Genomic DNA, 24,485 nt, shown 5'->3' with positions numbered 1-24,485 from the left:
GATGTTGCCTACAGAATTCAAACTGGGTGGAAGAAATGGAGACGTGGCTTTGGAGTTTTTATGTGATCTTTGTGTACCACTCAAACCGAAAGAGAAATTTTATAGGATAACTATAAGACCAACCATGTTTTATGGGAAAATGTTGGGTAGTTAAGGAGCAAGATATTCATAGGACGAGTGTAGTTGAAATAAGGATGTTGAGATGGATGAATGACAAGATGAGGAAGGATAGAATTAGAAATGAATGCATTTGAGGGTAACACTAGTAGGTAATAAGATGAGGGAATTTGGGAGTAACACCAATAGGTAATAGATGGTTTGGTCATGTGCAATGGAGACCAAGAATTGCGCTGGTTAGGAGTGAGTTGGTACAAGTTGAAGGCTCTAAAAGGGCAAGGGGAGGGCCTTAAAGGATGTGGATCAATGTATTCGAATGGGGTTACAGTGATAACTGTTACGCGTTACAGGGTCATAACAATCGTTACTAAAAAATTAACTTACAATGGCCCGTTATGGGGCCGAAAGAGGTTTTTTCAAGGGGGGGAAAACCGTAACAATTGTTACGGGCTGTGATGCTGTTATGGCTTGTATCGTAATAGTAATGGTGGTGGCCGTTATGGCCACTGTTACTGTTATGGAGTACATTGATGTGGATGGATGTAGTAAGAAAAAGACTTGATGGCTTAGGTGATGATGATGATGATGATGGTTGCCAATCTTCAGGAGGGCCTTGCATGATGAATGATTTGAGGAATTTGCATGCTTATGGAGAGCTTGAACAGATGTCCCTCGATGGACAGGGGAGTGAGAACAAATTAGTGTCATTGGAAATTGGAAACTGGTGGGATTTTCTCGTTCAAGTCCTTCTATACCATGTTGATAGAGACACCAATTTAGAGGAACAGGTGCTAACAGTGCATATTCGGAGGTTTTGGGCTTGCCTTTTGTAATTGTCTTTGGCCCGCCTTTAGGTGGTTCGTTGGGTGGTACTAGGTCCTTACATTTGAGAAGTAGGAAGATGGTAATTCCAAATGTCAAAATGAGGAGTCAGTCGGCTATTTATTTTGGCATTGTGATTTTTGAAGCTGAGCAATGGTGGAAATTCTTATGTTTGATTCCGATTAATTGGGTGATGCCAGGCGGATCCAAGATTCTCTTCATGAATGACTTGGGATTCAAATGGGTAAAAGAATATCTTTTTGACACCTCCCTAGCCTTCTTGGCTTATGTTCATTTTGGAAGGAACGTAACAATATAATCTCTTGTAACCTAACAATATTGAGGGAGACATGTCGAAGAGCCAAAAGTAGGGTTGTCCACTGGGTCCTAGGGCAGGGCTTAATATACTTCTTTGGTGTAGATAGGAATCCTTTGATGTGAATTGGGATGCGGCCTTGATCTTGCTAATTAGATGATTCTTCATCATCTATGCCTTTGTATTGGCTCACCAAGTCCCTTTTGGTTTTCCGTTTCAAATAGAGAGGAGGTGGCCCACTGACCTATGTGATGTCATGTGATCCCAAGAAGCTGATCCAAAACTCAAGTTTTCCACACCACGAGAAACAGTGTGGATGGGGACATCCACCATTGAGACCTTCTTGGGCCAACCAAACAGTGGGGATGGAATTAGGCTAATACGCGTCTTGCCTTCATCCTGTTGGGACTTTATGAATATGTTGAATGACATATCATACTGGGCCATGGGAAGGTTTCAATGGTAGGTCCCCAACATTGTTTTCTGTGCTATGGCCGACTTTGAGTTTTAAATATACCTCATTTTTGGGATCACATCCTAACATGAGCTGGTGCAACTAATAGAGGGAGCTTATGTCACCTAAACATCATAGTGGGGGCCCTGCCCACAGATTTTTTATTGCATGGACTCCCAAAGAATGTGCCCAAGAGATATGTCTGCAAGCTATTAGCTAAGGAAGGTAGTGCATTGCTCGCATGAAAAAATTGAATGCCAGAAATACCCTTGGTTAAAGAGATAGAGATCGAATCTCTTTTTAAATCCAAAAATTTGAACTCTTCTTATGACAAATTGCATGGGTAAAAATGTCCAAAGCTACTGGAGTTATATGTAGTAGAGATAAATTTTTTTTTTTTGAAGGGTATAATAAAAATAAAAATATTGCTACCTTCCTAAAAAAATTAAATGGTGACAAAATTATTAACCCAAGAAGGGAAAGAAAACAATTAAGAGAAATACAATCAGGATCCCAGAATGAGTGACCATCCAATCACTCCCTCTTTAGCTAGCCTACAAGCAGCGTCTTCGACCTTTTGGCACGCAATTACGAATATATTGCTCCTAAAGAAGATGCAATCCTTGGGACCTCAGAACTAGAGTATGAAACACTCGAAGGCACGGGGAGGTCATTGGAAAGCTACTAAATAGCCTGCTTGGAATCTCTCTTGATCTAACCATCACTTAAGGAGCCCATTCATTAGCACAAGCAGGTAGACTTCCCACCACCTCACTCCTTGCAATCACCTAAAATGCTCCATCAAAATTGCCCCATTCTCACTCTCAGATTGCATTATGATCATTGTGGGGCTTGAATCACCCAAAGGTGCGACCAATGTTTTAAGTATCGACGAGATTGGCCGATATATTCCACGATAAATTTTGTATCCCACCTGTGTGATACTAAACGCACAGGTAATGCCGATATATCCCACATGTTCGATCCGATGAACATTTTCAATTTCTTATTCTTTTTTGTCGAAATTATGTTAAATCAATGCCAAAAGGTAACAAATCCATTGGTTCTTCATGTTTTGCATGAAAAATCATAGAGTTGAAGCTTTGATTTTGATATCCATTGGTTCTTCATGTTCTCCATGTTTTTTTTTTTTTCAAAATTTTCCTTCAACTAGATGCCAATTGAGACTAATTTCGAAGTATTTAGGAATATTTGATGAAATGATCATCACATGCACTCTAATTTCGAAATTCGAGTATAGGTGGTCCCAATTGGGAAATTTTGGGGCAATTTCGAAATTTCCCCAATTTCTTCGAAATTGCTTTCAATGTTGCACTCCAAACATGAAATCAAGCATGTATGAAGGCTGATCTACTGATTTATTAAGTCCTTTTCAATTTTTGAAAAATAAATATTAGTTTTAATTTTAATTTTAATTTTTTTTTTTATTATTTTTTTGAAATTTTCCTTCAACAAGCTGTCAATTGAGACTAATTTCGAAATATTTAGGAGTGTTTGATGAAATGATAATCACATATACTCTAAATGTTATGCATTCAATTTGAATGTAGTTGCATTAGTTCAATCAGACAACGCATAACTTAGGACCCTATACAAAGGAAACCTATTATGTGCACTTCTTTTTTGAGATATTATGATTTAAAAGTGTGTATTAAGGTCTTTTTTAACAATCCCTGAAGTTTCATTGAAAAATTCAACTATTTTCCCAATGTTACCCCATGTTTCCCAATAGGTGCAATAAATTACCCGATACAAACGATATATCCCGTGCGATAATCGATGCATATCTGTATCCCAAGGGTGCGATATGTAACGCGATACCGATATTTCAAACATTGGGTGCGACTATCAAAGTTATACTTGATGGACCCATAGCAAGGCAGGGCCCAAGAGGCCTTTGATTCTGATGAGGAAGCCTCCCGGGAAATCTCTCTTCCCAACATTTCATGAACCCTGAGAATGTAAACTTTAACATGTTAGCAAGAGCCCACTTAGGTATGCATACTACACAATTGCAGTATGTATTTCAGGGTTTGAACTCTAATTTTAACTTACAATTCAATTAGCAATATTTAGGGCTGCCAAAAGTAGTGATCCGAATTGCGAATGACCCACAAACTAGGTCACTAGCCATTAACTCTAGAGGACAACTCTCAACTCTTAATGAATTTGGACTGCCAAGGAATGTGGATGGTTGTATTCAATGGAAGTTTAATCAATGAGGGATACAATGTTTGCACTATCTAATGTTGTGATAATAGGTATACAGAACTGCAGTAATTTCTAATAGTCAACCCAAGTTTCCTTTCAGGACTAAAGATGGTAGTATAGAGCAATATTGATGGCTTCAATGGTATGCTTGTACCAGGCATGTCTTCAACGCATCGTGTGGGTAGTGCGGGGAACACATCCAATTCAACCCGTCCTCGGAAGGAGAAGCGGTTGACTTATGTGCTGAATGATGTGGATGACGCAAAGGTGATGAAGCCAAGCCTACTTTTTATTTGTTTATTCTTAATTTTGTCTTCTGCACTGGTACTGTGGTCATGGTTTTCTACCATCAGATACAAGTTACAGATCAGCTTAGTTTTCTTTCTTTGCAGCACTGTGCAGGCATAAATTGCTTAGCTGTATTGAAGTCATCAGCACCTGATGGTGGTGATTATCTATTTACTGGAAGCCGAGATGGGACACTTAAGAGATGGGCTTTGGCTGAAGATGGAGCCTCATGTTCTGCAACATTTGAGTCACATGTTGACTGGGTATTCTCCCTTCCTGCTTCTTTACAACATTTCATCTCGTTTTTCTATGATGAATTTCTGGTAAACAACTAATTACATTTTACTAGTGTCACATGGTTTGATTGTGTTCAAACTTCAAATGTCCTAATTTTTCGTGTTATTCAGTATCTTTTAACCTCTTTTAGTGTTAACCTGTATAATCTACCATTCACCAAAATTATCAGCATGCTTTTACCATCTAGAGGTCCTTCGGTTGAGCATGAAGGGGCCTAAGTACCTGTTCTATCAAGCTATATTTCAGGATGCTCCTGAGGTTCAAATTCCTATCCGTATGCCAGCTATTATCTCATTGTAGACCTGCGGCTTCCTTCACTTATTGAAAGGTGTATTTTTTAACAAGTACACGTACTAATCTGTCCTTGTGATGAAAAATCTAGCTTGGACTTTTTCTCTTGCGCATGTAATTACGGTTAGGGCCTGTTTGTTTAACCATTTATTGCAGTAAGTGGTGTTAATTTCGTAATGATTACTTTTCATACCCGTTTGGATTGGAGGGAAAATAGGAAGGTAGTTGTGCCAAGAAAACCAAAATTGGCTCGGATGGGATTGCCTATGTGATCCATGTGCCCCACTGTGATGTTTGTTTCTGATCCACACTGTCCATCCATTTTACTAGCTCATTTTAGGGCATGAGCCCAAAATGAGGCAGATTATATGCTCAAGTGGACAACACCACAGGAAACATGGGGGGTAATGATGTCCTTCGTTGAAAGGTGAAATTTATGTAGGGCCCACAGTGATGTGTATCTATCATCCAACCTGTTCATAAGGTCAGAAAGACATTGACGAACCAAAAAACACAAATATTAGCTTGATCCAAAAATTTTGTGGCCCCCAAAAGTTTTCAACGGTAGGCGTTTGATTCCCACTCTAGTCTGTGGTGTGGTCCGCATGCGCTTTGGATTTGCCTCCTTTTTGGGCTCATGCCCTAGAATGAGCTGATAAAATGAATGGACGGCGTGGATCAGACTCATACATTAAGTTGGTCCCCACAGATTTTATCTGTCTCGTTTTTTTTCCTCAGTTTTGGTGCACTTGTCAACGTCATGAGGGCAGCTTGCATGCATGTAAAATGGTAAATAATTATTACCCATTTACCAGCATTTACCATGGTAAATGGTAAAAAACAAAGAGGCCCTTAAGGAGACAAAAACCATGATATCTTGAAGTCAAGTTAGACCCTATGACTGTTTTTGTAACTCCAAGGTTTTAATTTTGTCATTTTATATTTTACTATCTATCAAAGATGGCAATCAATCTGGAAGTCATGTCTCCATTTTTTGCATTTGTCATAGACTCTCCCTGCTTGGTCTGAAATATGAGTGTTCTCTTCTATTGAAAGTTTTTTTTTTTCCTCTGCTACTCTAGGAAATTTCATGTTAAGCTCTTGCTGCTCCATTTTGGAGGAACTGCCGGCACTTGATTGATTATAACAACAGTCAACACTTTTTGTAGGTTAATGATGCAGTTCTTGCTGGGGATACGCTTGTTTCATGTTCTTCGGACACTACTCTCAAGGTTCTTTAACATTGGTAAATCATTTTTGTAAGTACAGTTTATGCCTTATTGTCTGGTTCTTAATCTCTGAGAAATACCAGACATGGAATTGCTTGTCGGATGGGACTTGTACCAGAACTCTTCATCAGCACTCTGACTATGTTACTTGTCTAGCGGCTGCTGAAAAAAATGTAATTTCTTTCTCAAATATTCACGCTTCCTGAATGTATGGATGAATGGCTTCTTTCATTGCAGAAATGCCATTTATGCCGTTTTAATCTTAGTTGATAACACATCAACTAGAATAGTCTCTTCAACTTATAAGTGTGCTGGGAGGAATTGTATTTTGGTTTGGTCGCCATGACTCTCTGATCCTTTTGTAGTGTCATGCATTTTAGAGCAATGTTGTTGCCTCTGGTGGCCTTGGTGGGGAGGTTTACATATGGGACATTGAAGCAGCTCTTCTTCCAGTCTCAAAGTCAAATGATGCAATGGAGGATGACAATTCTAATGGTATAATTAGTTCAGGAAACTCTGGGTTACCCAGTACAAGTCTCCGCACTATCGGTTCAAGTAGCAGCATCTCTCTGCACACAACTCAGTCACATGGGTACAGTCCAGTTGTCGCCAAAGGTCATAAAGAGTCGGTGTATGCACTAGCAGTGAATGAGAGTGGAACCCTACTTGTTTCTGGTGGTACTGAGAAGGTGAATTCTGAAGTTCACATTATTATTATTATTTTTTTCAAATGGCAAACTTAATTTCATTAAAACCAAAAAGAGATACAAGGAAGAACATGGGCCAATGCAATGGTGACCCTCTCATCACTAGCACTAAAGGAAACATTGGCCGTAACAAAAAACCGAAAAGATCAATGATGAACAGAGAGGCTAAAATGCTAAAATCACATTTACTTTCCTCCTGAACTTGTTAACTTCATTACTCATATTTCTACTATTGTAAGGTGATATTTTCTGTACCTAAAATCAACAATAAAACACTTTTAAGGGCCTGTGTGGGATCAAGGAAATGAGAACATGAATTTGGTCAATCCATGAACTTGTCAAATTCATGGATTTGCATTGGATTTGGATTTTGCAAATTCCAAAGTCCACTGTTTGGGGATCAAACTACAAATCCATGGATTTGGGGAACATTTATTATGGCGGTTTAGCTTCTTTGCAAAGAAATTACTTTTTTTTTTTTTTTGGTGCTTTTATTTGGGTGTTTCACTTTGAAGATTTGCTGAGTCTTTATTATTATTATTATTTTTGGGATTTGGGTTTCCCCAAATCCATAGATTTATGGATGGTGGATTTGGGAAATCCACAGATTTCACAAATCCCCAACGAAAACAGACTGGGGAGATTTGAAATCCCTGGATTCTACAAATCCCTCATCCCCAACAGCCCCTAAAATGACACTTAGTTCTCTCTTGAATTTGATAACTTTCTTATTCTTATATCTACTATAGTAAGATGGTAGTTTCTGTAGCTAAAGCTTGTTCAGTTTGAATCCACCATTTTGGATATATATTGACCTAGAAATTCATGGCCTCAATTGTTTTGACTGACCATCTTTTGCTGTTCATGTAATGCTTCTTTGTAGGTGGTGCGTGTGTGGGACCCAAGAACCGGCTCAAAGAATATGAAGCTAAGAGGGCATACTGACAATATTAGGGCTCTGCTTCTGGATTCAACTGGCAGGTTGTTAGGATGGAATATGTGGTCATTTTGAATTCAATCATCTTTTGCCATTTCAGCCGATCCGCTCTTTACACTTAGTTAACCCCCAGTTCTGCATTCTTCTTCCACCAAGTTAAAAGTAATTGGACTTCTTATCCATTCTAATCTTGCATCCTTTGCAGTTGATTTATTTGAGACACACTCAAAATGCCTAATCAAGTAGAAGTTGCTGCTTCTACATTCTCCTCCCCCTCCTCCTCATCATCATCTAAGCCTTATCCCCAACTAATTGGGGCCGGCTACATGAATCCTTGTCCGCCATTCCACTCTATCACGGGCCATAACATGCCCTAGCATGAGTTTGGAATGTTATATTGTTCAGATTAATTATTTTGGTATCTATTCTGTGGATACGCTTATATGTGATACAGTATGATTGTCAGTTCCTTCATCTTTGCATCGTGTAAAATTGAATGTGTAAAATCCTCTTATGCTCTTCTTTTTGACATCCAATGCAGGTTTCATGCCTATCCTATATCATGTTTTACTGCCTCTCCTGCCCATGAGTCTTTTCAGCTACTTGAATTTGAGCCGGACATAGCAAGTTTCACTCGTGATTTAGTGATTTGGGCTTCTGGCAAACATATTGTGCCCGATTAAGTATTGAGGAAAATACATGTTATTTGAAATGCTTAGTAACATGATAAAAGAGCTACTCTCAAGGTATTCAAAATCGGTTACGTAATGGCTGTAACGGCCATTACGTAATGGTAATGGTGATAACCGTTACATGATACGGGGTCGAAACGGCCGTTACAGAAAAACAGGCCATAACAGTCCTGTAATGGCCCCGTAACGGTCCTGTAATGGTCTTGTAACAATTCTTTCTAGAAACAAAAAAAGGACCGTAACGGTCAATACGGGGGCCGTTATGGCCGTTACGGCCCGTATCATAACGGTAACAGTGGTGGCCGTTACGGCCATTGTTACTATTTTGGAACACCTTGGCTACTCTCGGTTCTCAAAGTATCAATTTCACACACTGTATTACAGTATTGCACCCTTGGGATACAACAATATTGTGGGAAACAGTGGGAAATATGGCATGTATCATGTAATGTATTGCAGTTTGAGGGAAACATTGGGTAAACTTTAGGAAAATGGTGGAAACTTTCAGTGAAACTTCAGGAGATGTTAAAAGACATGTTTACACACTTAGTACTCGAACATTTTAAAAAAAGAAGAAAATATGCATTATAGTTTTCCAATGTTTAGGGACACCTTTGTGTGTATAAAATGAGTTCATACCATTCAAGTGTCATACAGTACAAGCAATAAAAAATACAACATAAACCAAGGTAGCACAAAGAGGAGTGCTGTTGTTCTAAGTTTGAGTGGCATCTTCTTATGAGTACTGGATTTTAGCCCGTAGCTTAGTGGTAGATAGGGCATGTTCCATATTGAGGTCTCGAGTTAGATACCAGGTCACTTATTATGAAAAAGCTTCTTATGAGTACTAGTGTAAAAAGGGTGGAGTACAAGGCATTAGAAAGTGGTAGGACCTTATGGTGGAGCAAATGGTCCACAAATAAGTGGATAGAATGTGATATGTCAGATGGCCCATGGGGATAAACAATAGAAAGCAATTAAGGAAAGATCAGGACTGAATAGAGGTATGGGTATCAAGGGCACTATCGATGGGTAGGTAAAAGAACCGAATATTCTAAGGAAGAAGACATGACAAGGGAGTTACAGTATTAGTAATTAAAGTCACCACCATGATTGAAATATCCAAAGAAGATGCTATTTGAAGTAGAGAAGATTATAAAGAGAGATCAATTTCTCATTTTCTGCTCTAAATGGAAGAAACAAGAGGGAGATATTGCAGATGTTGTGGGAAGTATCGTAGATATCGCTATATGTTGGCATATATTGATGATATTATCTAGGGTTGTTAATGGCTACCCAGACCCGTGGGTACCCGAGGGATCTGACCTGGTTTAAATGGGCTCGCTTATGATTTTTAGACCCGTTTTGAAACTGGATGGGTTTGGGTCCATTGACTTGTTTGGAAACCAGGTCTGATCAAGTACTTGACATGTGCCTGATTAGTACCATATACAATATATAACTACCATCATCATCCAAACCTTACCATTTTTTCTACTAAAAAGAACATCATCCAAACCTTGTCCCCACTAACTGGGGTCGGCATACAATGTTGTCAAAATCTATGATTTACGATTCACGATTTATGATTTGAGTCGAATCTTAAGCAAAACGATTTGAACCCCTTTTCATATGAATCCTACGATTTTATGATTTATGATCAAGGTATTCCATAACGGTAATGGTGGCTGTAATGGCCACCATTGTTACCTTTATGATATGAGCTATCACGGCCCCTCATAACGGCCTTTACGGTCATTTTTTTTATTGTTGAAAAAGAAACCTAAAAAACCTGTATCGGCCCCGTAATGGGCCGTTAAGGAGGCTGTAAGTGTAACGGCTGTTACGGGTCATTTTTTCTACAACGGCCATTACGACCCTGTAATGTGTAACGGTTGCCATTGTAACCTTTGCGTAACGGCCTTTACAACACACCATATTTACGATTCAAATCCTGGTTTACAATCAAATTATACTTGTTTTCTTCTATTTTAAGCTTCACTCCACTTTCATTTTATGTTTTTAAAATGGTGGGGGCTTTAGGATTCATTTCAAAATAACCTTGAAAAAAACTGAATCGTTTATAAAAGGTAAAAATTATTGTATTTTGTTCTTTATAAGAGATTAAATGATATATATTCTCTTCAATGTTAAATCCAAGAGCCTTTTCTTTTAATGATTTCTTACTTCTTAACTAGTTGAAACACCAATTTGACGTATGACTTATGTAGAATGTTTTTATAGATGGTTACGATCATGTTGACTTATGTATTGTGGAATGATAGTTAGAAATCCAAATATATATATATTTTTTTGTCAGTTTACGGAATCAAATGCCACTATTCCAATGTGATTCTACATTCAAGAAAGGTAGCAAGAACATAAATCATTAAAGGATCCTTGTATGTTTTTTGAGAAAGATTTCTTGAAAGATAAGAAAAGAAAAAGAAAAGAAAAAGAAAGAGAAAAAGAAGGAAAGGCAAGAATTATTTAATTTTTAAGTAATACCATTTCATGATAGGGTTAAAGTTTTAAAGTTTCTTTGATTTATATATATTTTTCATATTTTTAAGAAAATCATACAAAATCTTACGATTTACGATACAATTTGCAATTTGATATGATTAAACCCCTATTATGATTTGTGATACAATAACGATTTTGACAACATTGTCGGCATATAATAGATAATTATAAACATTAATTATGATTAATAGGTGTGGTTAATGTAGTCTTTTTATGAGGAGAAATATTAGGACTTGTTTGAATTAGTAGAGGATTTTTCTAAGCCCAATAGCAATATAATTAATGCTGAAAATCACATTGTATTAGGAGAGGTTTTTCCAAAGCTTATGCACGTGTGAACCCCGGCCACATACCTGTAAGCACATACGTATATATAACTTGTGTTTGAAATTTGAGCTTTTCATCCAGTGGGACATGTTAGATCTTTTGGCTTAAAATATGCTCCATTTCACTTCTCAAGTGGACGATAATGTACAAAAATAAAATAGACAATTCCAACAAAATTTCCTATTCCTGAATTTTCTTTGTAGATTGTGTCAAATTGAGGGGCGTAACAAATTGAATTTTATGCCAAAACATCTAAACAATGTTGGTGTTGGATTTTTAACGGAAATGTAATGCAATTTAAACATTTTTTCCAAAAAAATAAAAAAATAAATCCATCTTTTAGTTAACCCTAAGATCTTCTATCTTTGATAATCGTAGATTTCTAACATCTAAACCTATGATGAATGGTTTAGATCAAGCCTTAATACCATGTGAATGTGATGTAGAATTTACCGATTTGTTGACATTGATCCTCCAACGTAGGATGTCTTTCCCCAACTATCTCGAATGGTGGGAGAGTGAGAGCCCGTGTCAGACATTGAGTATGTTAGTGGTGACGCACCAGGTGTCCACTAGTTGGACCCCACACACATGTGGAAGGAGAAGTGTGGAGAAGGGGCGGGATCTCTCTCTCTTACATGCACTTCTTCTCTCTTAGTGATGCCCAAGGGAGGGGTGCCTAGAGATTTCTTTGTGATATCTCTCCCCTCTAGGATAGGATCTAATATATGAGGAGGAATTTAGGGTTTCAGGGTGAACTAGTTATGGTAATCCACCACCCTACAAATTCTCATAGCCCCACACATGAATGGGACTTATAATGGCCTCATCTATGCACACACTCATGATCCAATCATTCTACTGTCATGGCCAGCCACTAAAGACTTATATTAGACCATCAGACAATCATCAAGTGTGATCAAAACAATTTTAATGGTTAAGACTTGAGATAAAGCTTTAACAATTGAAAACCTTTGTAAAATGCATTAAAACCTTTCAAGCGCCGAGCCCATTGAAAAAACCAGTTGATGAGTTCTTGATCTGTTAGATTTCGCCATAAACGCTTCCCTAGTTAAATCAATGTTATTGGCTTGTGTAAAAGTCAACAGACCTTGATGGATGTACCCAATCACACCTACTTTTAATGGCCGTGTGGTAGCCTCATAAAGATAGCCAATGCCATACAATTAGGATCATGACCCCGACACAAGTCTAAGGGATTAATCAACTTTTCATACATCATTAAGTCTGATCAAAGTCTAGGTTAATAGGCCTTTGGACTAATGATTTCATCTCAATCCACCAATATAAGTGTCCAAAGGTGCAACAAGATCCTGTATCCACGACACACTCACAATCCCATTTAGGGCACGATGAAGGCAATAGTAACACCAAGTTAGCCCCCAATGGTTGAATTTGTCCATCCTTACCCAAGTTAGTCCCCTCAAATAGGAGGGGCATTCCTTTCAATGTGATGACCCCATGTCTGTCCTACAAGCCGTGATGGCCATGATATAATATGTCACTGAGATTCATAGACCACAACTCTCCCTTGGTCAACAACCATTGTGTCCATTCTCGATTTCCCAAGGATATTCGGAGGACTCACTCCTTAAACCCTATTCATGTATGTTTAAGGTGACACAAAGGTATGCCATTATGTCACCAAGGACACTTGCTCATCATGATCTAAGGATGAGATCATCGTCGTTATATTTACATGACCGATGGATTGTCTCATATTGGTTTTCCAAGGCACAACTCCAACTGGTGGCCCACCTATTGAAAAGTTAGGGTCTTAAACACGTTTGATATATTGTTATATGTGCTTGCGTGTACATAAATAGTTCTACATATGCATATATGCTTAGCAAGAGATAAGTGTGCCAGCTTGAATACGATTTACGATATAGGAAGGAAACAAAAACTCGTTTCCATATGTTAGAGCTATGTGGGGCCCACTAGTGATGTTTTTTGTAGAATCCGATTGTGTATTTGTTTTGCCTTTTAGTCACAGTGAATCTCAAGACTTATCCTAATTTGTTGTGCCTTCTTTTATTCACAATGAATCTAAAGAATTATCCTGATCCCAAACTCATTTGGGACATGTCATTGTGAATATCAAAGGAGCGTCATGAGACTTGAAAGGTACTTGAGTCCAACTAGAGCCGAGTCTAGGACCTAAAATATGGTACCTAGACTTGGTAGGTCTTGACTCAATAGGATTTTCCTGGTTATGGGCAATGTTCGAAATATTAGTATCACGTTACGTATCGCATCCGTGGGATACAAATATGTATCAGTTATTGCATGGGATATATCATTTGTATTGGGTAATTTATCGCACCTTTTGGGAAACATTGGAAAAATGGTTGAATTTTTTAATGAAACTTTAGGGATTGTTAAAAAAACCTTAATACACACTTTTAAATCATAACATCTCAAAAAAGAAGTGCACATAATAGGTTTCCTTTGTATAGGGTCCTAAGCTATGCGTTGTCTGACTGAACTAATGCAACTATATTCAATTGAATGCATCACATTTAGAGTGTATGTGATGATCATTTCATCAAACACTCCTAAATACTTCGAAAGTAGTCTCAATTGACACCTGGTTAAAAGGAAATTTTGAAAAAAATATTTTAATAATATTTTAATTAAAAAATAATTTTTATTTTCTGAAAATTGACAAGGACTTAAGAAATCAGTATATCAATGCTCATACATGCTTAATTTCATGTTTGGAGTGCAACATTGCAAGCAATTTGGGAGAAATTGAGGAAATTTTGAATTTTCTCCATTTTTCCCAAATCGGACCAGCTACACTAAAATTTCGAAATTAGAGTGTATGTGATGATCATTTCATCAAATGCTCCTAAATACTTCGAAGTTAGTCCCAATTGATAGTTGATTGAAGGAAAATTTCGAAAAAAATGGAGAACATGGAGAATCAATGGATATTGAAATCAAAGCTCTAACTCCATGATTTTTCATGCAAAACATGAAGAACCAATGGATTTATAACCATTTGACACTGATTTAACATAATTTCAACAAAAAAATGGAATCGGAAATTGAAAATGTTCCTTGGATCGAACATGTGGGATACATCGGCACTACTTGTGTATTTCATATGGCACATGTGGGATACAAGATATATCGTGGGATATATCGGCCGATATCGTCAATATTTAAAACATTGGTTATGGCTACACTTGGACCAGAACCCGAACCCGAACGTGAACCTGAATTGTTGAAAGCCCTTATGTTCTTGTTGATACATTGTTTTAAAAAAAAATTAAAAAAAATAAATAAATTCCCAATGATGGTATCGTATTGCTGACTAGCAATGCCAAAAATATTGGGCATCTATTAATACATAGAACACTAGCTACCCCTATCAATGCTTATGTCTTCTACAATAGTGATGCCTACATTGTTCATAAAAAAACAAACAACATTTGTGGTTAAACGAGCACATAAACAACCATTGAATAAGACATTTTGAAATTTTAATAAGACAATCAAGGTGTTCCATAACGGTAACGATGGCCGTAATGGCCACCGCTGTTACCGTTACAATACAGGCACTGGTTGTAACAACCGTTATGGCCCCTGCATTGGTGGTTAAGGTTCCTTTTTTTAAAATTTTTTTAAGAAAAAAAACTGTTTCTGGACTATTACGAGGACATTGCGGCTCTTTTTTTTTTTTCTTTTTTTTTTTTTTTGTAATGGCCATTTTGGCCACGTGACGTGTAACAGTTATGACTGTTACTGTTACGTAACCTATTTGGGATACCATGAAGACAATACCCAACAGTTCACAAGTGGCTGCATGTTTGTTCCATGGGGTATTATTTTCTTTAAAAGGGGTTTTGTATGTTTTTGTGGGGGCACACTGACGCTTTTAGCATGCCAGCTGCTTGTAGACACATGGACAGTCAAATCATTGATCTTGACCATCCATCAGGTTCGTCCCACACTCCCACTTTTTATTTCTTTTATTGGCCAATAAAAGAAGTCATACTGATTAGAGGAACATGTTAATCCATTCAATGTGGTACAAAAGTTGATGGTTTGGATCAAAGATCTAATGATCAATATAATAGGCCCTTAAAAGAGTATAAAGAGGTCTCCCGCTCGTTAGATGAACTTGTAGGAGACAATATAGTGTGTGTGAGTGATCCGGGTTCAATCCTTGGTAGTGTCACGTTTTGAAAAAAAAGGACCTTTGCATAGTTCACTCAGGATGAAAGGATATCTGTCCTGTTTTGATGGGATGATCATAACCATATCATTCTTGTCTTGGAAAATCGATCTTTGTAAAAAGATATGCCAATGTTTAAAAGGTTAGTATCCTCTGATCAAAATGATTTCTCTATGATGGACTGGCCAATGAAAAGTGGTTAAACCACATGGATGATCCAGAATCCAGATTGACAATTTGACCATCCATGCGTCATGTGCGCCCATGGCACATTAAGAGCATCAATGTGCTTATGACAAGCAAGTGTTTTTGCTTTATATATGTATATTTATAAATGAAGAAAATGCTCCTCCAGGTAGCGATGTACCCAGCGCCTGGCCTGTGCATGGGAGGTTTGATGTAATGTGGGCAGCCGGTTGTTGAACTTTTGTCATGCAATCATGAGAATTATGGTCAAGCTGACCTGAAATAGCTGCGACAAGGTTATGATTATTGCAGTTGAAGGTGCTTGACTAACTCAAGGTCCAATGGCCATGGAACTCCAATGATCCCATAGTGTCGACACTATGTGAACCTTAACATAGTCCAACCTTTGTGGGGTACTCTGTGATGTGTGCATTGTATTCAAATGTTCCATTGTGTTCGCCACTACAGTCTCACCTTGGTGCCCAAAAGATAAGCCCAATTCAAAACTTAGATAAGCCACATTAAAGGAACATGCCTAAAATCTCTAAATTCATGTGGTGTGACCCAATTTTTGGTTCGTCCCTTCACGTCGTGGGTCACACCAGGTCCTTCACCTCGTGGGTCACACCAGATCCTTGGTCAAACAACATTTACACAACATGGTGGCCCCAACAAATGGCTTGGAGGGTTTTAATTGTGGGTGTCCCCATCCAACTACTCCTACATTGTTTCCCACATAAGTTCCAGTTTGGCCTGATTTTTTGGCTCCAGGCCAAATATGGTAGGGCAGACCTACTAGTTGGAGTGCATGTCATGCGCACATCATGGTGGGTTGTGTAAAGGTTGACGCTATGGGAACTTCTCATCATGTCAACACTACAGGATTATCTTTGTGTGTATGAGTGCGCATACACGTGTTATATAATACATACCAATGATTGTATTGATCTCTCTCTCTCTCTCTCTCTCTCTCTCTCTAATTTTAACTCTAGACTAATTTTAACACGAGGAATGGATGCAATTCGAAAGTTTATGCTCTATGATTTTGAGTCTATAACCATTTAAATGCATACGATTATATTTCATAGCCATTCAAATTTTGGGGCGCATGCGAGGTGCATATGCCTAGATGCTAGGTGTTCACCTAGCTCGCCTTTAATTACACTTGTGATTATATTCATGCTGATGAAGAGTTTCTTTAGATAATTATTACTGTGTTTTATATTATTTAGTTCATGAACAATAAATTTGGATTAAGCTAATGGTATGCAAATATATTCTTACGCATATACCATAATATTCAAATTTAATAATCTTAAAAAAGAAAAAGAAAAAAAGAAAACAAGAAAAAAGCATTCAAATTTAATGACCTTGGCGAGACCAAGTTAAAGACTCAAATTTTACTCAATATTGATTCTAATGTATGTCCGCTATGTTATCGTTCCTTATTATTTGACTATATTTAGTCATTTCTGTTTTGCAGGTTTTGCTTGTCAGGATCATCGGATTCTATGATACGGTAATATTTTTTACGATGCTTCTCGTTAGTAGTAGAAATTTTGACCTTGTTAAAGTTGTTGCATATGTTTTAATCAAAATTTATTAGAAATCATTGATAGGAAAATAATATTTACTTGGAAATTTGGTTAGTCAGTTTGCTTGCTTCCATAGAAGAGGCACTTTTCAGTAACTTGCCAGCCATTGCATGGTAGAAAAGCATATGTAGTTATTTCATAAGAGAAAAATTAGTCATGACAAAGCACTTCACAATTTGAGTTATCATCATTGTCATCATTATAGCCTTGTCCTGTTATTTGGATTTTGGGGTCAGTTTATGAATCTTTTATTTTTTTTTGAAAGATAACCAAATATCATTAAAAGAAGAGGAGAAAAGCAAAGGGAAAGGAACAGAAAAAACAAAAGCGAAGCACAAAAGAAAGAAAGGACTGAACAGTGGTGGTCCACTGAGAAAGCGGACCACACTAGGCTTTGAAACAAAACAGATTGGACTCCTTAATCTTCAAATCCACCGCAGCCCACTCAATCAGCAGCCGCTTCGCCCCAGCGATGGAATTGGAAACAGAGTTGGAGAGGTTGCAGAAACAACGATTGTTTCTCTCAGTCCAAACGGTCCACCAGATGGCTAAAATCGCCATTCTCTACAACCGTTTCTTAGATTTGTCCATGGAGACCCCAAAATGCCGATAACATGCTATTCACCGAATCAGGATTGCACCAGCTTATCTTGAAACAAAGCAAGAATTCTGACTAGATGGAGGAGATGAAGCTACAGTGAAGAAGAAGATGGTCAATTGATTCCTCCCTATTCATGCAGCAGCTGCAGACGTTCACCAGCGGCATTCCCCATTTCTTAAGGTTATCTATTGTAAGAATTTTCTTGAGACCCACAAGCCAACCGAACATCCTGATTTTTGGAGGGGCCCCACATTTCCAGATGAGCGGCAAAAAAGCAGGAGAATTAGCAGTGTTAGCTGCCAGCTTCCGATAAAAGGATCTCACCGTGAACACACCTGATTTGTTCCATTTCCAGGAAATTCGGTTGGCGTCATTTGGGAGAAACTTGAGAGAGTGGAGGGCGGACAACAGGTTAATGAACTCAGACTCCTCCCAATCGAAAAGATGTCACCTGCAAACCACGTTCCACACTGCTTCCCCACCAGAAAAAGAAACGCACCTATTTAGCAAGATGTCTTTACACTCAGCTAAACGGAAGATATTAGGGTAAGCTTCTTTGAGGGGCCGATCACCTAACCAAGTATCCAACCAGAAATAGATACGATTACCCTTGCCTGGGATAAACATAACCCCATCTAACACCTGCTTTTGCATGGCGAGAAAGACCTTAGAAGAAGGGGGGGACTTAGACCACCAGTCACCCAAAGAGATGTCATATTTATTCTTGATCACCTGATTCCAAAGGGACCCTTCTTCACACCCGAGCCTCCAGATCCATTTCCCTAAGAGAGCTGAGTTCATGATCTTAAGGTCTTTGATGCACCTGCTTCCACTTGACAAGGTGAAACTTAGCTGTCTTTGATTTACCAGTCCACAAAAAATCGCGCTGCAATTTATCCACTGCCTTCATAATACTAGCGGGACATCTGAAGATGGACATGAGGCGCACAGGTAGATTCGAGAGAGTCGCCTTCACGAGAGTAACCCGACCACCAAGGGAAAGGAAGTGACATTTCCATTTGGCGAGATAAGATTCAAACCGCCCGATCACTTTATCCCAAGCAGATTTTGGGGGCACCCCAATACATAGGGGCAGCCCCACAAAAGAAGAGGGGAGATTTGCCGTCGAACAGCCCAGCTTGAAGGCGTAGTCTATCAGCTCTTTCGCCTCCAAATTGACCCCAAACAGCTTAGACTTGGCCAAATTCACTTTCAATCCTGAAACCGCTTCAAAACAACGGAAAGCAACATGTAAGTTGTCCACAAAATCCGAATGTGCCTCACAAAACACCAGCGTGTCGTCCGCATATTGTATATGCGAGATAGAAGATTCCATACCTCTGATTCTAACTCCTTGAAAGAGACTTGCCGCTTTACCTTTGGACAATAATCTGGAAAGAGCCTCTCTAACAAAAAGGAACAACGCGGGCGATAAAGGGTCTCCCTGGCGCAGCCCCCTAGAGCTCTTAAAGAAACCTTTGGGAGAGCCATTCAGGAGGATGGAGAAGTGAGCCGAACTAATACACTCTCCCATCCACTGGATCCATTTGGAGCCGAAACCCATTCTCTTCAACAAATAGAGCAGGAAATCCCAATCAACGTGATCATACGCCTTTTCAATGTCAAGCTTACAGATAAGAAACTTGGATCCGGAAATGTGAGCAGAATGAAGACATTCATTAGCGATAAGGGCCCCGTCCACGATCTGCCTGCCTGGAATAAAAGCACACTGATTTCCAGAGATAAGCTTCCCAATAATTGAATTCAATCTGGTGGCTAACACCTTCGCCAGGATTTGTCAGTTTATGAATCTTGTTTTGCAAATCAATCCTATTTGGGGCCTTCAACCCTAAAGGTTCCTCTCCTTACCAGAGTTGCCTTTGGTCATCGCTGTACATGACCAAATCATTTTTCTCTCCATTTTATCCCTTATTGGGACTACTCCTAGGTTGATTCACATGACCCCATTCTTAATCGTAGTCTTTCCATACATCCATCTGAACATTCCCATACCTACCACATTCAACTTGTGCTCATGCTACTGCCCAACACCACCAATATAGCATAGTCAGCTGGATAGCTGTGTATAAAATTTCCCTTTTAAGTTTTATAGGCATGCAGCAATCATTGAACACTCTAGATGCACATCTACACTTCATACAACCAGCTCTAGTTCTATCAGATACATCCTTGTCAATATTTATATCCTTCCCAATAATAGAGCCAAGGTAATGAAATACAATGCTCTGAGGAATCTCTTCACCATTGGTTTTTACAAAGCCTTGCCTTTGTAATATTTTTACTAAAGTTGCATTCCAATTCCAAATACTCCATCTTGGTTCTGCTAATTTTTAATCCTAGACTTAAGGGCCTTCCACATCATCATCATCATCTGAAGCCTTCTCCCAGTTCAAGGGCCTTCCACCAAACCTGTAATTTAGCATTTGCCCACTCACTTTATAGCCCTGTAAACCATGACTACAGTCCCAAGTGACATACACCAAGTGGCCATATCCTGGGCACTTGTGGCTAATTCATATATAATGAGTACAGAAAAGGTACTAGCCTAATGTCATTCCTGCTACTGGGAATACATTGGTCTCAGCAGCGTAACAGACGGATTGTTCACAAGGGCCTAAATCTGGGACAGCCAATTTATGCTCTTTTTGTACATGTACAATGTGTAAAGAATTGTCGAAAATTCTAGAGAATGGTAAAGTTGTATAAGCCTGTTATGGAGATAAAAACTCAAGATTTGAGTGTGATTTTATGAATCAAAGCAAAGAGGAACTTATTTAATACTGTTATGTTTATGATGACAGTATATCAATTAGAATTGCTCATGTCAAACAAATAAACTGTGATTTTTATGCAGTAAATTAACATATATTTTATGCTTGGGGGGTAACCTGAACCTTCCTAGGACCCCACCCTCGGACACCCACATGGCGAAATAAGCAGGGGGGAGGGGGTGTGCGGCAGGAAGCCCCCTCTCCCCTACAGACCCATGTGGTTGGGATTAGTTTGGGATAACCTGTGTATAATTACTTTATGATATTTTTAATGTAATCAAATATATTTTAGTAGACTCAATATTCTAAGTTTACATTTTATGATCCCAATGTAAATGTCAAATGATTTGTATATGAAGATGATGGAGAGCCATGAAGAGGACAGATCATAGATGATAGTTAATAATATCATATCCATTGACAAGAATCATATAAACTAAGAGATTCTATTTCCCACCAAATGCTTTAACAACAAATTTAAGTCAAAGGCTAAAAAACTCAATTTTTAACAGGTCAGACCGGCATACAACATTCATACTGAAGAATTGTCTTGATTCACCATTGAATACATATTCAAAATTACAACAAGAAAATGATAGATTCTTGTCTTTCCTTTCCCTTTTCCGTTTTTTTTTTTTTTTTCCTGATATTTTTTTGTAATTTGCTAGGGAAAAAATGTTGGATGATACGGGCTGATATTTATTGGTTTTGGGCCAGGCAGATACACCCCACAAAACAATATTCAGAACCTTGGCTGGTCTCCTTTTGTTGCAATAATCTTTCTAATTGCCTTCTTCCATTGCAAAGCTTTTATTTTTATTTATTTATTATTTATTGATATCACTGGCATATTTCTTTTGCTAAAGCAACTTTGCCTGGTAGTGATTGCACCGGTTGGTATCTGGATCATGTAAAGGAGGAAGGTTATGTAATGGTGCAGCCAATTGTTGAACTTTTGGAAGAAGTCATGAGTTCAGCCCCACTCCACGGGCACAACTCCAATGCTTTGTCCATGAGATCTCATCAGCCGTCCTCAGCTGATGCTAGTTTAGGCTGGGAATTGGCATTGCTTAAGTCCCCCACCATGATTGCCAAGAACAAATTAAAGTTAGAAATAACTTGAATAGGAGGGGCGCTGCCTTGGTACAGTTGAATGCTTGATCCTGATCGGACTCAAAAAAATGATAAGAACCAAACCGTTACCATCACTATCCTACTAACCTCAGCTGGCCCTGGGTTACCGAATGAGCAACCATCCAAGATTTTGTAAACACTGGTGGGGGAGCAATCCAACTGACCTTATCTTTCAAAAAGTAAAAAAAGAAAAAGTAAAAAAGGAGCAATCCAACTGATCTGTGCCTTTGGAGCTTTTATCCGGTATCTAACCTGCACCTCTTCACAATTCAGATTAAGCAGCAAGCATGAAATTCCCAGCCCTATTTTCTGCTTTGGCCTTTCATAGATACCAACATGAATATAGACTTCACAATAGACCTAAACTGAGACACCTTATACAAAAAAACTCTGTTGCATCTTTCCAGCCAGATGGTCCACAAAGAAGCATGACCTACCATTTTCCAGAGCAGACAACCAATAGATCCCCACACAGATGAAGACCATTCCTCTATTAGATTCAGCACCCACCTCAGGAACACAATGCATACCAAATTTGACAAAAGGAAAACTGACATGGTGGTCCACCTATTAGAGAATGTAGACAATGAATATACTTGCATATTCAACGTAATTGCACAAATTTTGGCGTTGAATCATTTGTTGTTGTTGTTTTTTATTTTATTTTTATTTTTATCTCACTTGATCATGTAATCGAAACAAAGCAGCAAGGCAATCCTTGTGGGGAAGGCCCATACAAATGACTGTGTTAGCCCATTTGCTTTGCAACTGCCCCTCCATTACCCTACACTGTTGGGTTGCCCTTTGGGGTGTGCAATGCTGGGTGTGACCGTATCGGCAACTTGGCGTCTGAGTGGTGTCCATGGGAGTCTCTTTAATGGCTGGTTCCAAGAGTCTGGGTAAAAGAGGAAGGTTCATGTCTGGGGGGCCATTGATCGTAGAACTTTTTGTCAATCTACCATTTAAAAGCTGACCCCAAATTGCTGGGGGGAAAGGCTAAGATGATGATGGTGATGACGATAGCGACTTTCCAATTTTCAGTGATATGAAATTGACCATGCTGCATCTTCTTCTGTTGTAGCCTATGGGATCTCGGTCAGCAGCGATGCATACATTCCTATGCTGTGCATACAGATTCTGTTTGGGCACTTGCCAGCACTCCAACATTCAGTCATGTTTATAGTGGCGGAAGGGATCTTTCTGTAAGTAAACAGTAATTCTGATAAAATGTGGTGCAAGTTTTCCTTTAGTTTTCTGTTTATCATGACATTTCATGTTTACATCCTCTAATATGTATCACTTCTCTGTATGGTTCTGGATGCTGTCTAGCTATACCTGACTGATTTGTCAACAAGGGAGAGCCTCTTGCTTTGCACGAAGGAACACCCTATCTTGCAAATGGCCTTGCAAGATGATAGCATATGGGTTGCAACAACAGATTCTTCTTTACACAAGTGGCCTGCTGAAGGACGTAACCCACAGAAGGTTTTTCAAAAAGGGGGTTCATTCTTGGCGGGAAATTTGTCCTTTACAAGGGCAAGGGCTTGCTTAGAAGGATCTACTCCTGTAAGTCATAAACACTCCTTTTTTACGATATTATTGTGATACTTTTGATGTCTGTGTCAAATAAGATACCATTTTGAAGTCAACAATACTTGTCATTGTCTTGTTTTGAAATTAATGATCTTCATTTGAGATTATCATAATGTCTTGAGTGGTGAGTTGCAGTATTAGGGGTTTATTTCTGTTTATGACAAATGTTGGATACTCAATGGAGTTTATTTTAATAGTGGGATTTTATTTCGCTTATGACAAATGTTGATACTAAACAGTGTGTTTTTTTGTGGATTGTCAATTACTGAACAAAGCCGTTTATTAGTATATCGTTTGTTTTTGTCCCTCATCTATTTTGTTTTTGTTTTGAGTTCAATAACCTTTTTTTGTAATTCAATTCTCTTCAAATGCTTCAAATGGAAAGATGGCTTGCCGCTCTATTATATGTCCTTGTTTAAATGCCCATATTCTTTTATCTTCAAATTGGAGAAGCTTAGAAGGGAGTTCTTGTGGAAAGGTTTAAATGAAGGTTTCAAATTCCATCTTATGAAATGGGATGATGTTTGCAAGCCTTTTGAAGAAGGAGGTGTGCCCTCCTTGGGAAGTGGTTACGGAGATTGGGTACAGAGGAAGGGCACTTTTGGAGGGAAACCATCGCCTCCAAATACGGTCTTCAAAAGAGGGGTTGAGAGTCTAAGGAGTCAACTCTCTACCAGGCTTCTCACACTTGGAAGATGATCATGGTGCTGAATTCAGATTTTAAGAAAGGTATTTCCTTCGTGATAGGTGATGGGGCAAGAGTGAAATTTTTGGAAGATGAATGGTGCAGTGATTCCCCTCTTTTTCAATCTTTTCCTAGTCTTGCTCGGCTAGCTCCTTCAAAGGATGTTTCTGTGGCTGAGTGTTTGTCAGGTAGAGGATCGGATGGTTGTTGGTTTCCAACTTGTAGAAGAGGTCTCACAGACTTGGAGGAAGATCTCTTGTCTCTCTTGGAAAGGCTAAGATTTGTGTCTCCTATGGATGGGAAAGATGAAATGGTGTGGAAATGTCATAAATCTGGGAAATTCTCAGTCCGTTCCATCTACAGTTTGCTCCAGCGTCCTTCGGTGGAAGAGGAAAAAGTCCATGCTTTTCGTTTTTGGAAGTATGAAATTCCTCCTAAAGTGGCGGCTTTTACTTGG

At 38.7% G+C, this 24,485-nt stretch overlaps 1 protein-coding gene across 3 annotated transcripts in view; it reads left to right on the top strand.

Moving 5' to 3' along the window:
* Positions 1-24,485, top strand: part of LOC131231411 (uncharacterized) — a 60,363-nt gene that overhangs the window by 13,013 nt on the left and 22,865 nt on the right. For 2 of the 3 annotated variants that reach the window (XM_058227582.1, XM_058227581.1), the window contains exons 3-11: positions 4,042-4,208; positions 4,334-4,492; positions 5,987-6,049; positions 6,130-6,219; positions 6,427-6,735; positions 7,637-7,734; positions 17,112-17,147; positions 22,832-22,952; positions 23,080-23,316. In XM_058227582.1, the coding sequence (XP_058083565.1) occupies positions 4,086-4,208; positions 4,334-4,492; positions 5,987-6,049; positions 6,130-6,219; positions 6,427-6,735; positions 7,637-7,734; positions 17,112-17,147; positions 22,832-22,952; positions 23,080-23,316 (1,236 nt within the window). In that variant the 5' untranslated portion in view covers positions 4,042-4,085. The remainder of the gene's footprint in view (positions 1-4,041; positions 4,209-4,333; positions 4,493-5,986; positions 6,050-6,129; positions 6,220-6,426; positions 6,736-7,636; positions 7,735-17,111; positions 17,148-22,831; positions 22,953-23,079; positions 23,317-24,485) is intronic. The other variant, XM_058227583.1, reaches the window with a different exon arrangement.

The sequence above is a fragment of the Magnolia sinica genome, chromosome 17 (genome assembly GCF_029962835.1).
Source record: "Magnolia sinica isolate HGM2019 chromosome 17, MsV1, whole genome shotgun sequence".
In the NCBI taxonomy this organism is placed as follows: Eukaryota; Viridiplantae; Streptophyta; class Magnoliopsida; order Magnoliales; family Magnoliaceae; genus Magnolia; species Magnolia sinica.
The sequence above is the reverse complement of the archived record's forward strand: the minus strand, read 5'-3'. Positions and strand labels throughout refer to the sequence as shown.